The sequence below is a fragment of the Ambystoma mexicanum genome, chromosome 10 (assembly GCF_040938575.1).
Source record: "Ambystoma mexicanum isolate Mex_15411 chromosome 10, UKY_AmexF1_1, whole genome shotgun sequence".
Taxonomy (NCBI): domain Eukaryota; kingdom Metazoa; phylum Chordata; class Amphibia; order Caudata; family Ambystomatidae; genus Ambystoma; species Ambystoma mexicanum.
The window spans coordinates 1,093,896,849-1,093,915,786 of record NC_090932.1 but is presented as its reverse complement, the minus strand read 5'-3'; the positions used below and the strand labels follow the sequence as shown (position 1 = coordinate 1,093,915,786).

Genomic DNA, 18,938 nt, shown 5'->3' with positions numbered 1-18,938 from the left:
CAATATTCAAAAAGCTTGTCAGTTCTGTGAAGAGCCAGGAAGGAGACGCGCCCACAAGAGGACTCATAGTTTTGGTTAGATTTTTATTCAAATGAAAAGGGGTTGCAAAAGGCCTCACTGTCCCTAATCTAGGAGGTATTTCCCTACCTCAGCCAAAACTAAGGGTATGTCTAGTGTAAAGATGTCCAAAGTAAATGTACATCCTGTGTCCAAAATCATACACTTGCCCTCACACTCTAAAACTAACTTGAAGGTGCTAAGGGAATGGTCTCCAACACAACACAAAAGTTCCATATGGTCAATGTTCACAGCTCCAGAGACTGTCTCTTCCTCAGGTTTCTCTCCAGAAAATGCAAAGGTCAAAAGAATAATCCCAGTACCTTGTAGTTCAAGAGGACAACTCCTTCCTCTTGTTGTCGTAACCCACTCCTGGGGAAATAGCTCCCTGCCCTAGGTTTCTCTCCATATTCAAGATAACTCAAAATTATGAGGCTTATGTGAGTCTTCCTTGGGATGCTCTTTTATCTGTACTGCAATTTGAGTGTGGGTCTCACTCACAGGAAACCTGGTATACTCCCCTGCCAGGTGTTCTTCCTCATTCAAATGCAATTAAAAATCCATAAGGGCATCTGTCTACCTTGGGATTTTCTTTTACAGTTTCTTGTATATACTTGACTTTGCCTGGTATACTCTCCTGCCAGGACTTTAATGCGATTGTTTATACAGCGCGTGTTTGGTATTTTTGTAAAAAATGTATTCAGCTGGCTTTTACCAAAATCTAATCAAGTTGGCATTATGCAGTCAAACGAAAAAACAAAATATGCACACGTGAAAAATGAAAACATGGTAGAAATATATTTGCTGCCACCAACCCATCTTAAAAACACAGTGAAAGTAGCACACATTTTAGTAAAAGAAAAAGGGGTGCAAAGTTCCCTTGCCACGCTTCTCTCGAAGGTGGTGCTTGCAGCTTAAAAACAATAATGAATCTTGCTATAGGTGACAGTCCCCCAGCACTTTTAGCCTTAGGCACTGACCAGTTCCTTCCAAACAGATTTTCTAAAAAGGAATCTAAAGCAAAAAAGCTTTACATGCTTCCAAAATTCAGGACAAAAATCCAACAGCAAAATGTTGCAGGTTGCATTTTTGTCAAGGGAGGGACAACTGCAAAAAGAACATCTTTCCTAACACTTGCCAACGCCCTTTCTTAGCAGAGAAAGATGCCAGGCAAGTACTTCTGCGACTGAACCCCCTGAAGAGTAGGAGTATCCTTTCTTGAAACGGTATCCGGTTTTCTGCCTAGGAACTTGATTAATGTACTGGGCTGGAGCTCAGAGTTCTATATATTCTTATGCCATCCTAATTCTGACAAGGTGGCGGAGCAACTGAAGTTCCACTGGCTTTTTACTCTGTAAATGTGCCAGGGATGAGACACAAGCGAGTCATGGTTTTGGTCGAAGAAATTTATCAAAATAAAAGTGGCTAGGGAAGTGCCTCTCTGTCCATGCTCTAAGAGGCGTTTCCCTACGTAAAACCCAAACTAAGGGCCTGTCAATGTCAGAATGTCAAAAGCAAAACCGTATAGTGCCCAAAGTACTATACTGGCCCTCATATTCTAACAAAATGAACTCCAAGGATAGAAGGGCAATGTCTTTGTCTTTGAGTGGTTTATACATGTTAAAACAGGAAACAATGCGTAACCCCAACTCCAACACAAAAGTTCCAAAGGATGGAGTTCCTTGTTCCAGGGAATGGTTCCCTTCCCCTGGACTTCTCTTACTCTGTTGTATATTCAAAAATGATCAGTTCCTTGAGTTTCTATTGATCCACAACATAACTGGTACACTAAACAAATTGGTTCTTTGTCTTTAACTTGTTAGGATTCCTGGTGTATTGTCCTGCCAGACTTTAACTCCTTTTCCCGTAATCAGCACAGCTAGTCCTGATGTATCTTTCTCAGGACCTCTCTAGGTGATGCATTTCCTACACACTGTTCAGCTTATATGTGCCTGGTGTGCTTCCCTACCAAAGCTTTCTTATATGAACACCCTTGCAACTATCTGGTATACTCTCCTGCCAGGGCATTCTCATTTGCACACACTTGCCTGGTATACGCTACTGCTAGTACTTTTTTCTGGGGATTCGGTAAGACAAACGCTGCCTCTCAACACTTGCAAACACCCAGGAGCCCTCCTTCGGCTTCTGGCGTTCCCGCAATGTGTTCTCTCTCACGGTCAGCTTTCCTGTTTCTGTTCCTCAAGTCGGTTGGCTCCATGGAATATTCTCCATCCTCACGGTCTCTATTTCCGTACCGAGGAGAGCAGCTTTCACCCGCCACAAGCGCGCTTCAATCAGCTGCTTTTGCTGTTTAAATTCCCGGCAACAGGTAAGCGCTCGCAACAACTAGAGCGCAGCTTGTGCTCTTGGCCTTGTTAGCCTGCATAACGCTGCTCATCTTCCTCGTCACAGTATTCTTGTAGTTATGGGAATGAAAGTCCATTCTTGATGACTTGCATGTAAAGTCTGGGTAGGGGTTCTTGGTCATCTTTAAGGGCAAGTCAGTTCTGGATTTTGACGGTTTGCATACAGGCCTTGTTAGATCTTCATTACTCTTCCTAGGTGGATGAGGGGAGATATAACAATATGCCATCGAGGCATTGGGAATGGATGGTGTACCCTCAAAAGACAGGGGGGGATACCATGTCTCGTCCAATCTTGCCCTGCCACTCCCCCAGAGGATAGCCCCACCCATGGTCCGGATCAGGTAGTGGCAGCCGTCCCCTGGGCCACAGCCCGAAAAGAGTGATGACACCATCAGATTCATTACACTGCCCTTTTTAGCAAGTGGTACAAATAAATTGACAAATTAACCTTGGTTCTTCTTGGAAGTCAAACCCCCAGAGCAAAAGCACTTGGTGAACACTCTTTTTGCGGACCGGAGTCTGAATGGCAGAATGTTGCATTAGTAATGTCTTCCCATTATTGCAAACCTTTGAAATTTCTTGTGCTTTGTATTTGTTATGTGAATGTAGCACACAAGAAAACCTCTTTCGATGTAAGGGAGACTGTCTTGAAACTCATCTATGTTCAAGGATATGTCAACGAAAAATGTGTTGCTGCACCTCATATCCATGATGGGACTGAAACCCCCTTTCACTCCTTCCTAAAAATTTGGCAACAAGGACATTTTATTGACGTGAACTTTCTTTTGTGTCTTGGGACTTCCTCCACTGTCCTTCTTGGTAATTCTTGCATCTCTTCCCATAGGTGGGGTAAACCTGGGTAAATTGGGTGGGTCCTTGGGTAAAGCTTCTTTCATGGAGAAATTTGATGTGGATGTGCTGTGAATTCCAGAGTGTTGCCCAATTGAGCCAGTTGGAGGACCCATTTTGTAAAAGTATGAATTCCATCTTCCCACTTCAATCTGGTTGCTGAGCTTATTTGGGCATCTGCGCCTTCAATGCAACCTTTTTTGTTGTTGGCCAAATCTCCTACCCACGAGTCCTTGACTGAAGTGTTGACCTCTCTGGTAAGACTGTTGTTGGCAATAAAAGGAAATCCATCCATAACCTCTTCTTCTGAGTCTGCCTCCAAACAAGAGAGACATGTCTGTGAAAGGTAGCCCATTCCACCCAGGCTCTATCAGTGTCCAATATTCTGTTCTGTAGGAATCGAATTCTACCTGCGTATCAAACAAGATGCCAGTGTTAAAATGAGCATCCAGCAATCTACCCACAACCTCAGGCCTATGTTTTGCAGTTCTAGACCAAGATGGCCACCTTGGTACTTTGTCCTGGTACATGTTCTAGAAGCCCATGTCTACCAAGTCCATTACTAACTTCATGTTCTCTGGACCCCTCTTAGATTTCCTTGACACTGTCTTGGTTGTCCTCAGTGAGATAATCAATAAATTGCACCAACTTCTCTCTAGAATACTCTCTCATACCTTGCTAACAGTGGCTGCACATGATGGCATTTACTGCATTGATTGCCACTTTATTGCCAATGGCATCGAATATTCTATTATCCTTATTCAGAGGTATAGAGCATGAGTTAACTGGATTCACCACCTTTTGTCTAACCTCCATTGTGTGTGACGAATTCTGGGAATTCATCACTTTTCCCTTAGGGCGAGCCACCCCCTCTGAGGCAAGGTATGTTAGCCCATTTAGCAAGACCCTTCTTAGGGGTCTGGGAAAGTGGGACCTCACTGGCAGTGACCTCCTCTAGGGGACCATTCCTATTAGGAACTCCCTATGAGGAACACTCTGTTTGCATATATGGGAGTGGAAAATACTGCTGTTATTTCTTTTTGGCATTCCAACCCTATTGACATTCCTCTCATATTGTTGGCTCAGGGTAATGCTGAAATCCCCTTGAACTTTGAAGTACGACGGCAAGAATAAATTAATGAGGATCCTTAAATAGAGGGGGAAGAATCCTACGCAGAGGCGCTACACCACAGAGCCAGCGGTAGTGTGAGGAAGCGAAGAGAGAAGAAACATGCCAGAACGCCATCAACGAGCGGGGCGAAACAGAGACTGGGGAAGAACAATCTTACTTGGTGTTGTGACCACACTGCAATCGTGGTGTGCCCGGGAGCTGCAACTCAATGCAGAGGCCAGGGGACAATGGGACAATGAAGGAACGAATTCTCCGTTCTTAGTGTGAAGAACAGAGAAACTAACAAGACGTACAGGAGACTAACAGTCTTCTCTGGTAATGTGACCACTCTGAAGCAGCGGTGAACCTGGGGCCCATGAACAGATGCCGAGACCAGAGGCAACAGAGGAACACATTCTCTGCTCTCTGTGCAATGTGATGAATCCAATGGAGTCATCACTGTTTTCCCGAGGGTGGCCTCCTCCCATGTGGCCAGGGGACAATAGCCGCTACCTGATCCTGACCCTGGGGGTGGCCATAAAAGAGAGGATCACATGGGAGGAGACAAACTGCAGAAGGAAATGGTGGTATCCAGGGATGAGACATGGTATCCCCCTTCCCCCTTGCAGGATGAATCACCCATACAAAATGCCCTACAGGCCTAATGTGATTCCTTCCCTGCTCCCTCAAAGGAGAATGCTGTACAGATCAACTCTCAAACACTGACTTGCCCTCGGATCATTTTAAAACCATTCCTCCAAGGTTTCCGTGCCAGTTAGTTAAAAGGACATACTATTGCCAGAAACACCTTAACACTGCAGCTAGTAAGAAGAATGGAGGAATACAGAGCAAAAGAAGCCCCAAGCACAAGCAATGCTCTACTTGTTGGGAGCATGTTTTCTTTCCTCCCCTCAGCACTATCTGAAATGTCAGGACTAGTAAGGTAGTCACTTTTTTTGTTCCTCCCCTCCCTTTCTGCAGCCCTCACCTTTTTGTTTTTCTTCAGCTCTACCAGAAATGTCATCAGCCCTAGTACGGTAGTTGACTGTCTGTTGCCATTTCCTTCCTACTCTCCCCCCTCCCTGCCACCCTTCCTTATCTATGGCTTAGCTCTTGCACTATCCGAAATGTCGTTGGGCCGAGTATGATAGTTAATTTCACATCCTTACTGTTCATGGCCTGTAAGAATGTAATTGTATTTTCCCTTGTTCCCTCCCTTGCCTTGAAGCGCTTTGAAACACATTTTGTATCGGCGCTATACAAATAAACTATCATATCATATCATGGACCTGTGCCCGGGACGTTTAAAAAAGGATTGTCAGAAGAAATGGCATGCTGCTGGTGGGAGCGGGTTGCTCCTCTTTGTGCTACCGAAGAGCTACGAAAAAGACGTTGGAGCCAACCAGTTCAGATATCGACCAGACTAAGGCTTTGCGAAGAAGATTCCACGCGGGAACGCCAGGACCAAGTGCAGGGCACCTGAGCGTTCGCCGGTGGAAGAAAGCAGCAAGATGCTCACCGGAGACCCACAAAGAGAAACAAAGCCAAGTCGGATCCACAGAAAGCAGGGAAGCCAAAAGCCAAGCAGTGCAAGGAAGAGACCATCTGGCGGCTGTCATCGGCGGGCAGAGAGCAGACTGGGAAACCCCACGAAGAGCCATTGAGTCCACATTGGGATGAAGGGAACAACAGGGCGTATTGGCGAGCACTCCACATGTTAAGCTACAACCCAAAACGGATAAAGAAAGGAAGCCGTTTGTTAACACTGAAAGCAAGAAAGTAAAAGTACATTTACCACAGAAGGGAGTCTTCGAAGCTTGCCCCTTTGTACAGGGAATCAAAAAAAGTAACAAGTTGATATTTACCAGACAATGGGAATTAGCTGATAACGCGAAGGCGGTGAATAACAAAGATTGGGAGTGTGAGCAAAACACTAATAAGGCAATATACTATGAACAAAAGGAATTGGCCAAAAGGGCCAATGTGGTAAATTGCAATTAGAAGTGTGTGAATACGAGAGGCCCTGGCAGCACAGTACACCAGGCAATCACAAGTGTGTGAATACAGGGGAACAGACAAAAACAACTGACAGGAGTGTAAACCAGGTATACTGACAACTGAAAGGCCAAAGATAGTTATACATGACTTTGGTATTGATCGAGAAGAAGAACAAGAACTGTTATTTTCAAGACCCTGTGAAGACCCTGTGAAGACAATGTGAAGAAGAATCCAGGGGAAGGGAAACAACCTCTGGATTAATGAGCCATATCCTTGAAAGTCTTTTTGTTGGAGTTATTTATTCCTTCTCCTATTTGAACACTTGTGAAACACTGAAGGCCAAATACATTATACTTTTCACCTTAAGATTTATTTCCTTAGAATCTGAGGGTCAGACTAGTACTTTGGACAGAGGATGGTTTTGTTTTGGATATTCTGACACCGACAGATCCTTAGTTTTGAGTTTAGGTAGTGAGAACCCCTCTAGTACAGAGACAGCGGGCATTTTCCCAAACCCTTTTATTTATCAATAGAATTATTTAGCCAAAACCATGTCTAGCTTGTGTCCAGAGTTTCATTCCTGACTCCTCACAACAAGGATCACTGGAACTGTGGTGACGGGCAGGAAAAAAAGAACGCAAGAGGCGCCACCACACTGGAGCACACACACAGACAGAGAAGGTACCAGGGTTGCTCAGTGTGGCGAAAGATGAGCAGGTTTCCACAAAGATTAAGCAATCCCGTGGATGAGGGGCATGCAGAGCCATAGAGAGAGAAGGGACATTTTTCCACATAAGCAATCTACACAAGGCATGATACTAGGGGGAAACGAAGTGTGAGAGAAATAAGTAATCCAGGGGACCATCAAGGGCTGGAGAGCCCTAAAGATATGAGACAGTGTTACAAGAAGGGAACCTGAAGGGTTAAATCAATGTATACAAGACACAATAGTTGGGGGAGGGGGGTGAAAAGGTCCAAGTTGGTGGAAATGGACTAAGGTTATAACACCTCCTCTTCAAGAACATAGTACTTTGGGAGATATACAACTAACATTGGCCAGACAAAACAACTGAGAGGTTACATCTCTCTTTTTTATGTTATTTATTTATTAAGTGGTAGTGCCTGATAGTAAATAGGATTTAGACTGAGGACTCCTTTTATTGTTTTTGACAAATGACGAGCACCCTTAATTTAGTTTGTAGGCAGGGGAATCCCACTTGGCAATAGGTACAGATGGGCGTTTTCCTTTTTTTGTAAGACAAAAAGCCTTTTTTTGTAACAGTAAAACTCTTGAACTGTTGACCTCAAGTCTGAATCCTTCTTCTGGTACGCCACAGGTGACAGTGTATTCTGGGCAAGGGTGTCCTTTCCAGGATACAGGTGCCTCTGCCAGCACTATTTGTTCTGCATCCTTGCGCAAACACCTGGAGTTGTACAGGGATTCTTAAAGTTTCAATGCCCCGTTTCCGCAGTCATGCGATAATTGGTAAAGTCCAGGCAAACTGGCTGGATCGTTAATGTGTGAAAATAAAAAGTCGTCTTCAATTGGCTTTTTACATAGTAATTGCAAAGTCTTCAGCCCCTCTTTTCACTAGATCAATTTATTGCATGAAATCATCAGGTGAAGAAATGCAAGGCCTGTACGGCGGCCCGTCTTCTTTGCAGTCCATATAGTCCTTCTACAAATCCTTATCCTTCTTCTGAGGAGCCAAGTAAAATTCTTCCTTCAACTCTTCCACATCCAGACTTGAGTCATCTGGTTGTAACCCTGAAAAGTCCTTCATAGAGTCAATAAGTGCTTCCTCCTAGGAATGTTCCTGTCTGAGAAGCTCTTAAGTCTTATACAAATGTTTCCGTGGATTGGAGCCTTTGGGAAAACCTTGGATAAACCAGTTGAAGTGAAAATACTTTTTCTTGATCTGAGTCAGTGTCTCATAAACGGTCTCCCTCTCTCCTTTTGCCTCTTTGCCTCTCAAGTTGCTAAGTGTGAAAAGCAATGTTCTTATGCTTTTCTAGGTGGGTCCAGGGCCCGATCAAAGGCTAAAGAAGGTAAAACAGATCTGTTTGTATGCTGCCTGTATAGTTTTCAGTGCATAAGACTTGGTACCATACAACTTGGTGCAATTTGGTGCTGTCTTCTTTTGCATCTCAACCTTCAGTGCTGTCATTTGGTAGCTGATCCTTCAACGCGGAGTCCTTTGGCACCCAATGTCACAGTGTCAAATCTTTGTGGGGCCACTTTGCTGCTGACATTTCTGGTACCCTCGCCCTTGGTGCCGGAAGTGGTTATGTGCCTTCAATTAGGCCCTTATCTTTCAACGATAACCAACTTGAATCGATCTGGTGGTGTAGTGTTGGAAGCATACAGTTTCCCTGCCACCTCCTTCAACTGAACCACCAAAAGCCAGTGTTGAATACTAGAATGAGGACCTAGACTTTGCAGGAGTTAACTGGGCAGGCTTTGGAGGTTTTTCATGCCACACCACCACAGCCTCCGCCTGAACAGTGTCGGACTTCAAAGCATTAGCAGCTTTTTTTTTGCAGAAACTGGCACCACCCATACCTTCAAGGGATGGACTTTCTAGTAGGTTCTTCCAATGCATACTGTCAAGAGAAGGCTCTTCTCCTCTCATAACAATTCCTGAATGGGAAGGACTTGCAGATGTCACATGAGCTGGAATCATGAGGCTCCAAACAGTAGACACACATACGAACTCCATCTTAAATGCCCTTGTTTTTTCCCAAAATATATAAAAGTTCAGAAGGATCTGAACACTGCATGCAGCAAGCAAGAAAAAATCACTTTGTAAAATAGGAACAATTGTACGATGCATCTTCCAGCACCAGCAGTAAAAAGCAACAAAGATGAAAAAATGAACGCTGTATGGAACTCCCTCACCAAACAGGCAGTGAAAAAAATCTGAACGTTTTTGGCTCCTGTTTCCAAGAATTCAGTTTGCCTACCACCCTCATTGGGCACACTGTTTGGATGGTGATATGCTGATATGTATTTTGTTTTATCATTGTTTCTATGGGTATACTTCTTTTTAATGTACTGTGTAGGCCACCTTAACCGAAGTCTGGATATATGCTAAGCATGTGGCTCTATAATACTATTCCATACTGGAGAAGTTAGTAAGCATGCTTGGAGGGCATGGAAAAACCCTGTTGTGAAAATTGAAGGTTCCTGACGAAGAGCCGTGTCTGCTCCGAAAATGCTGAAGTTGGACAAAGTATTTAACATCTACAGTACTAATCATAAATCGTTTTTTTTTACACATCACAATGCTGGACTTTGCCTTTCTTTTTTGGAAGAATTGTATTATGTTCCTTGTATTTAATATCAAACCTAACTTTTAAACATAATTTGTTCTGGATTTTGTTGTTCTGTTTTTTTGTTTTATTCCCACCAATTTCTATTGTTTTCACTGAGTCACAGGATTTCATAGTTAATTCATTGTCAAATTGCAGCTGTAGCACCCTCATTGCTGCGAGAGCCCAGAACGAAGTTCAAACCGGCCATAATAAGTTCAACCATCAAATAAAACCATCTAGTTTCATGATTGAGGCAGCGGCCAAAGAGGAAAAGAAAGATATTGCAATATGTTAGGTAGATTTCTCTTCTTGAGGCAAATTCTCCCCACTTTGTGAGCCCCCAATTTGGATTTTTGGACTGATTCTCCTTAGTGAATGGAAACCTTTTTCCACACTCACTATTTTTTTACTCTAACTATGGGAACCATTTTTCTCTCTTTTTGGTACTTTTTAATGGAGTTCTGCTTTCCTCCATATTTCCTGACATCTACATTTTATTATTTCAGCACACAGCACCTTTTCTGCAGTGTTGCTGGGAGCTCCTTGAGCTTCCCTTTTTATTTTAACTGTTAACACATGTTACTAGGCCAGGGGCACACCCTTTTATCCCACCTGTATTTTATTTTTCAAGATCAGCAGAGCCCACCTTAAGTGGAGTGCTGAGGGGAAACAGTGTCTCCCTTTTCTTGCTTTTCCAGCAACCTTTAGTTTCTGTTCCAAGTACATCTGACAGGCTGGTGGCAGTGTACCTTTTTGTATTACTTTTTGTGGACATTTGTTGCAGGCTGCTTTCGCAGCTGCGGTAAGGGACACAATGGTCTCCATTTGCCTAAAATGGTGGCTGTACTTTAAGCCCTGTTCTTGATGAGTTGGTCTTTCTTGAGCCTTCCTATAACTGCCTGGGTGGGGGAGGTCTTGATGGGTCTTTTTTCTTTGGCGGGCTTCCTTTGGAAAGCCTGTCAAGACTGAGTGCCTGAAAGGACAGGAAGTGGGGTAGTTAACTGAAACTCCCCTAGTCTTTGCCCTGCAGTGTGCCTGCCTGGAACCAGTTCGTGCTGGGAGCTGGCTGTCCCCATTGGACAGCCACCCCCCAAGTTTGAATGGATGCAGGTCTAGTGATTTCGTAGAAGGATGTCCACAGCAACTTCAAAGTGACCGCCGGAGGCGTTGTTCCCGCTGCCAAACCGACCCCAAATTCTGGGCGACAGGGAAGATCTCATGAAGACTACCTCATCCCCTTGACTGGTGGGCTTAACGAGTCTCAAGACCACCTGCATTTTGCGCCACCCCTGTAAGAGTTGCAACCTCCCCGGCCTGCTAACTCCCAATACCATGGCACCTATGCCATTTTCCGTTGCATCGTCTTGTGAAGTGTGGTTTCGGCTGAAACCTTGTGGGCATCCTGACTCTTTCATGCTCCTAGAGCTCCCCTAAGTGGAGCCGAGAACTGGAGAGAAGTCTGCCGGCTGACAACCCTCGCTGTCCCGAAGCCAGTGAAGATCTTCTGCCTGGCGTCCCACTGCAAGAGTGCAGCAGTCTGATCCATCCAAAATTCCTTCTTCAGCCACCAAGGCTAAGAAACCCAAACTGGGGTCTTCTGTCGCCTTGCCTTGGGGACCGGACTGTGTCATTGTGTTCATTAAAAAGATACTGTCACGCTCCTAGGTGCTTACCTGGGGCTTACTTAATTGTTCTTTTGCTCCAGGGGGCTGTATTCAACTAATCTGCACTTCTCCAGGGCCTGCCTGGAGTCCCATTGGGGTGGACGACCAATGGGCACTATTCTGCCTTAGGACATTGACCCTTGGGGCATTACTGCAAGGGAAATCCCACATATCCTTGCTGTTGTGAAAACCTACCTGCAAACTTGAAGTGTACCTGCTAGGCCCTGCCTTCTGGAACATTGTACTCTACTTTATTGCCTTCCCTTCTTCAGCCCTTGGTCACGGGGGCCCCGGTGTCCCTTCTGACTTTGTGAGACTCACCTAAGACAGGGTTGGACTTCCTAAGATAAAGTTATCAAAGTTCTAACAAGTGGCATGTATGTTTCAGAAGGTTTGATTATGTGATTTGTTACCTTTATTGATATTCTGAAGTATGTAATTCATTGAATATTGTTAAGGATTTCAATCAGGCGACGCACACCTTAGTCTCAGTCCTGTATGCAGCGTGCAATTGAAATGCTTATTTGAGATTAGATTTGATTAAATATTGAGATGGTACACTACTCATATCACACCCCCTTTTGAAATACCCCGGGTCACAATGGACCATGAACCATGCTGGTTGATCAAATGTAATATTTATTTATTTTAAAATTCAAAAGAAATCATACAATTTTTAATATGGGGCAGCTATTACCAATGGGGTGATAAGAACAATATGAGTGTAAGCAATGCACTTAGTTTAACCTTCTAATGACACAACTACAAAACACCAGGGAATTGGAGCACTTTTTGATTTTAGGTAAGATAGCACTGGAGTTGGAATTTCCCCCTGCAATGTTCCCTCAACCCACAAAACATCAATTACAAGCGGATGAACAGAAGCAGCAGGTAATCAGGAATGACAGACAAGAAACAGAATTTAAATCCCCAAAGCAGAGAAAAAAACAGATCTCAACCCTGGCAATGCTAAACTGACACTCGGAAATGGATGAATAAATGGGTATAACTCTTGAAACAAAAACAATTATTTACTGGAGCAACACTGGAAAGATACTAGCAATCACAAGCAATGTATTGAGCAAAAGCATACAATTCAAAATTGAATGGAAGATTGAAAACAGTTTATAATCAAAATGACCCGTTGTAAAATTAACACACTTTTGCAAATCCTGCCTGAATTTCCCAGATCTGATTTTGTGTTGGGGGGTAGCTATGGATCCTAGGTACAATATTAAATTGAAATTAGGTCTCTAGCTGGTACATTGAGTGAGTTATGCAAGATCTAGTGAGGTGCATTTTTGAGAAAATGAAGGCGCGAAAAAGGAACAGATAAGGACAGTTTTACTCTACTCTAGGGCATTCAGGCTAGGCTACCAGATTGAGACACAGTAAGCTCCAGGGTTGATCAGTGGAATCAACCCTAGCACCTCCACGCCCGCCCTGGCGGACCCAGTCCGATCACCCGAGGGAGGACTAAGGGCTTAGGGTTTCACAAGACTAAATGATTAAAGAAGTTGGCACTAGCACAAGGAATCAAAGCAGGGTAGCAAGAATGATTGTGACAATATTACAATTATCAGGATAAGGATAGGATGACTTAGAGATTGGGATGGAACAACGCAAAGCAAGGTTTACTATGTTTCTATGGTTCCTATTGATACTCACAGTCTACCTTTAGTTTGGCTTTGGACAGAGGTTCTGGTCGCCACACGGGTCTGGTCTAACACAGGGCAGCCGGACAAACTCAGTGGGACAGGGTCAGCTGGGCAGGGACTGGATACTAAAGGATAGTTCTTCTGGACTGGCAATTCTGGTTACTGGAGACTATAGGGCATCAGGTGAGCAGGATGGCAGCAGCATGCAGTGAGTGGCAACAAGCCAGGTTAATTCAGGATGCTTCCCAAAACACCACAGTGATTCCCTTGGTTATGGGGATTATTTTAGAATTGAGGCCTAGCTGAAGCAGGATCAGCAATTGCTTGGCCTTGTGGTTGGGATCTGGAGTTTAGATGGATAAATGCAAGATGAAGACAGGAACAGACAGGAACAGGACGCCGGCGTAGGAATCAGGAATCCGTGTGTACCCAGTGTGTTGTCAGGGGCTCTTATTTATAATACCAGGTGACATCATCACAGTATATGACAGGGGCATGCTTTACTACCCACGCCCCTAACAATAGGATTGGGCAAGGGTAGTAATCTCTGCCTTGCTCTCTGCTGGTTGGATTTCTGAGGGAATGATGTCAGGTTTATGAGGTGAGGTTTACAATGTCCAGAAACTCCCACTTTTACTTTACTGAAAATCTGATTTTGCCAAAAACATGCAGTTACACACTTGCAATCTCTTGGCAAATTATACCTACAGGTTACATATGATGTGCAGCACAGAGTAGTCCAAACTTCCAGTCTGTGTGACCTTGTTTCGCCTTTCTGACACACCTTAAAGATTTGGCCTAAAATTCCACAATTTTATACACAAATGCGAATTGTCCCCAGGGATGTATGCACAAACTCTTATATTTGCCACATTAATACTTTCCTTGGAATTGGTCCTATTTCATAACTTATGTTCCCCTTGCGGCAATGAGTTCTACCAGTCCTCAGAATTAATTAAAAACTGTGAATTTTTAAATTTCTGCTAATTCTTGCTACAGAAATAAGAGTCTTTAAAGTTTCTTTGTAACATAGTCCCTGGCACCAAAAGGCAGTCCCTTTGTTACTTGAAAACAAAGGGGGGGTCTGGGAATCTCTCTACCAGCACGAACACAGCCCAATGACCTGTTCTTGGGTGAATAACCCCTGGGAGAGACTCTACCAAGTCTTTAGCTCACTGTCCTTTTCACAGAGAAGAAATTTCCCCGCATATCAGCCTTTGTCCTGCCCAGGGGCAGTCCAGCGCCGAAATGCTAGGCAATTCTCCTCTGAACAAGAGTACCATCAGTAACCCCATACACGTGTTTCAGCCTTGTTGGGCATCATCAGTGAGGTGAAACTGTTGCCTCTCTAAGAACAGTGAGCAAGGGGTCCACGTCTGGATTGCCCTGTTAACTTAGGGTGAAACCCAAAGTTAATGTATGCAAACAAAGGGGGTCTCAGTGAGCTAAAGACTTGGTAGAGTCTCTCCCAGGGGTTATTCACCCAAGAACAGGTCATTAGGCTGTGTTCGTGCTGGTAGAGAGATTCCCAGACCCCCCTTTCCTTTGTTACTTGATCCTGTTTTTTTTCCTTCCTTGAACTGCAAGCAGCTGTCAATTCCTTCCAGGCAAGAGGATTTCCAGTCTTAATTGAAGGTTGTATTGCCCTTTCACACTTTGACCGGTGAGTGTCCCAGGACTGCTATTGTCCCAGCCTGGAGCACAGAAGAATGTCTGATGAGCATGTGAACTCTCATTGTCCTAACCCATTAAAAGTTTTTCAAGCTGGCACTTCGCACCTACAGGTCCTGGATTTAGGGTGTATCTCCCTTCCTAGGAGGAGTTACATAGCTTGCAACTGGAATTACAGGTTTTTCTGAGAGCTTGCAAATTCAGCCTATGTGTTTTTAACTGTTTAATTTCTTACTTTGGGTCTTGAATTAAACCAACGTATGACAGAAGATATCCTATGTGTGTATTGTCACCACTAACATAACTCCTTTACATTGCTAAGTAAGCAGGCATTTTTCCACATGTGTCAACAACTGCTATAATTTATTTCTTTAATTCGGTTTGCAGCTCCTCAGATTGCCACTGTCTTGGCAGTTGTAGTCATTTTCCTTGCAGCAGGACTCTTATCTAAAGTATAGATACATTTCTCCTTGATCTGGCTCAGAGAGTAAAAAGTCTCTTTGAACTGCTGCGCCTGGATATATTTTGTCAAGAAATAAACGCATGATTCCCGTGCGAGTGAAAAATGAAGTTGCTTTTTATTTCTCTGAGTGTTGGTTTAACTGGGCCTTTTTACTCATAGTGGTTTCAGAATGACAGATGAAATTGGCATCAAAGCAGCATTTTGAAACGGTGAAAACAGTTTCATTTTGAAGAGGATTTTGGCTTTTGCAGCAATGGCAGGCTTTCCTTTTCACTTGATTCCATATATGTTTCAGAACACACTGGCATATTTTTCAGTGTGTCCCCGTGTTCCATTTTGCCTGAAGTGTGTGAGGCAAGATGGTGCAGCCATTTTTTGTTGTTGCTGCCGAAAGCAGTTTTGAGGTCCTGGTGCGCACAGAAGCCAGCGCAGCCAGGTTACTGTTTTTTGCGCAAAGGCAGCTCATTGATGTATGGCAATGCCGTTGAGTGGGTCAATATATCCCACACAATTGCAACTGTTCTCTTATATTATTGTGTGATGGTGCTTACCTTACTTGAATACTACCAGTGTATATACATAAATGCCTAATTTTTATTTAACTCTTTGTGTAAGAGGTTCCTCGAACTAAGTGTTTCCTCTGAGCTCTGTGTGGCTACCTGCAGCCCATTTCCCTCGTAGACTAACCCTGGCTGCTCAGCCATTGCTACCAAACCTTTAGGTAATTCAGGCTCAACCTAAAGGGTGTAACTCTGTTCATCCAATGTGGGCTTTCTAAAGTCTTGTCACAGACAGAACTTAGGCAAATCACCTTAACACCATATATTTAAATAAAGTTAACTAGGCGGGCCATGAGGTGTTTTTCTATGTGATCTTATTGATGTTGGTAGTTAAGTCAAATATTGTTGTCTTCCTACAGAAACTTAAAGAGATTGCGTTTCCTAAGGCAGAAGAGCTGAAAAAGGAGTTGTTGAAAAGATACATTAGAGAGTATGACGAGTACAATAAGAGCAAGGTGAGCTGATTTATTACTTCTTCACTCTTCCTTCTTTTCCTCCTATTTCATTCTTTGTTTTATGTCACTCAACTCGCCACCCATTTACATTTTATTTCTCTATGCGACTTTCCCAGAGAAGACTTCAACTCTCACTCCTGTTAGATTTAGATATCATCAAGTTATCAGACATATACTGTAGACCTCACACCCTTCTTGCCTCCGAATACTGCAATATGGATGTCGTAATACTGTAGTTATTTGTTTAAAGTATTGTTTGTTTGGCTGTATCCTTCACTGCATTGTTGACTCGCATAAACCAAAACCCTCAGCATCCTTGTATACAGGAGTACTGACACACCCCATCAACAGACAGAAGAAAATCTGAAAATACCTCACCGCTTTCAAAACTCAAGGTACCTTTACACAGACTGATCCCTTCCAGCATCTCATTCTCCCCCTCTGGACTCCATCCTTTTCCTTCTTCCTCCTCACACACCTCTTGTCACCTTCTTCAGTCTTCGCCAGGTATCTTGCATGATAATAACGCACATTGAAGCATTTTTATTTTTTTAATGTTATTGATTTGATATTGCCATGAATTTCTGAACATGTGTCAGTAACACCCAAGTCAATAGTCACATGGTATAACCTGCAAGTCCCCACAATCCTCCACAGCCTTGCCCCCTGCTGAGTGATGTCAGAGTGAAACATATGATTTTTTTTAAGTAACCTATTCATATTAAACTTTTTTTTTGTTTAACTGTTTGTTGAAAACATAATGTGATTAGCTCAGTACTATGCCCAGAGCTGCAGCATTTTGGACATTCATACATTCTTGCTTCTGCTACAGATATTTACACTCTTTACAAAAACTGCTGTTTTGTCTTCCACCATAGAAGCGAAAAGAGGAGGAGCATGCCCAACAGCTGGCACTGCAGCGGCAGCTGGAGGAGGAGCGGCAAAGGGTAGCACAGATAAAGCAGCAGCAAGCTGAGCATGAGCAGTTCTTGGTGTTTGAGGACATGATGCGACGGAAGCAGCTGGAACAGGAACGATTGAAGATTATGCAGGAGTTTGGGAAGCCAGCACCTGACTCTGAGCCAGTTGGGGGCCCTCTTATACCTGGGGTGAAAGAGCCCCCTGCGGTCTCTCCACCTCCCTTGCCGATGTCTCCGGTGCAGCCATTGCCAAGCCCGCCCCAAGGCCCTCCTCCAGTGGACAGGTCTTTAAAACCTGGAAGCATCTTTAACAATGAGCATAGTAAGTAACTGTCAATTATCTTGGTTGGTACTGAGCATAGAGAATATGAACATTATTCACAGAAGTTTACTATGGTTCAGAGCAATGCAAATTCAAAGGGTAATCTCCAAGTGCTCCGTGGGTTACTTTAATTAGAAAATGTGATGACTCATTATGATGATGACAAATCCATTGAACCCCCAAATGGTACACACTATAAAAATGTGTGAAGATTAGTCTCCTGGCTTGTCTTTGGTTTGTGAGCATAGAAAATATGAAAGTTAATCCAAAAACCTTATATTGAGTATAGAGAATGCAAGGTTAAGCCACAGGGCTTCCTATGCGTCCAGAGCCTTGATAATGTGAAAGTTAATTCCAAGTCTCCCCATTTCTACCGTGCATAGGGAATATAATTGTTGATATTTGAGGATCATTGTGGTTTTTCTGAAACTCCAGAATGGTACAGTTGATTCCCCAGGACTCCTCCTTGGCTTACAGAGCATGGAGAATGTGAATGTTAAATTACAGGACTTCCAAAGAGCATTGAGCATAGGAAATGGGGAGGTTGAATAACACACCTTTGTTAGATTTAAAAGCATAGAGAATGTGCATGAGAATTCATCAGACTCCCCTGGGATACCAGCAAAAGAGAAACACTAATGGCATTTCTTTAAATGCAAACTCTAGCTTGCAGGTTTTATTTTTTAGATGTAAACAGTGTAGCATTTGTCGACTTATGTCAATATGAGCATTCATTCGTGTTTGTCTATTTTGTATCTGTGACAAGCCATGCCACAGTGTGATTGAGCCCCATGCCTCCTCGTACAGCCTACCATTATGTTTTAAGGGGCATAGGAATATGTAATTTGTTCTTTTTCATTTGGTTTGAGATCCCCAATGTGACCAGGCTAATAACTGCACTTTGTCAAAGGGGAGGGCGAGAACCCCCCTCGGCTGGGGTAGGAGGTCTAATGATAGAAGTCTAGTACCAGTCCTACCCTTGAAGTGTATAGTGGCAGCAGAGAAAGTCCCAATTCCTGCCTCCCTTGTTGTGCCAATCTATATCTCTGCAGAACCATGTCTCCAGCCTCGCTTCTAGGCATGTATTCTCGCCAGTATTATCTTTCCATTGCAGATGCAGACACTGAAGCAAAAATAGAAGATACGCCACGGAACCCAAGAATAGTCAACAGCACAAACAAATCTCCAGCACCACAAATCCTGTCACCGCTGCAGAGCGGCCAGTGAGAGATGTTAACAGCCCAGCAGGTGGCACCGTTAAAGTTTGCTGGTGATCCCACAACTATCGACTAGGCCACCATGGGCTTGTCAAGAGGGAAATTCCCTGAACATACCCACAGTGTTCCTACCAAGGAACTCCAGAATACATATTGCAATACTGATTTTCCAGCAGCATCAAATTGGCGGCGCGGCAAGCCTGCATGGAAGAAATGAGCAGGGCTAAGCCCCATTTCTAAGGTTTCTGCTGCACATACATGCCCAGGGAAGGAAATTGGATAGGGAACTTGCCCGCCCACCCTCACTAGAGG

General features: G+C 43.8%; 1 protein-coding gene across 4 annotated transcripts in view; it reads left to right on the top strand.

Moving 5' to 3' along the window:
• STAMBP (STAM binding protein) overlaps positions 1-18,938 on the top strand; it is a 675,416-nt gene that overhangs the window by 194,668 nt on the left and 461,810 nt on the right. For all 4 annotated transcript variants that reach the window (XM_069618921.1, XM_069618923.1, XM_069618924.1 and 1 more), the window contains exons 4-5: positions 16,072-16,167; positions 17,046-17,409. In XM_069618921.1, coding sequence (XP_069475022.1) covers positions 16,072-16,167; positions 17,046-17,409 — 460 coding nt within the window. The remainder of the gene's footprint in view (positions 1-16,071; positions 16,168-17,045; positions 17,410-18,938) is intronic.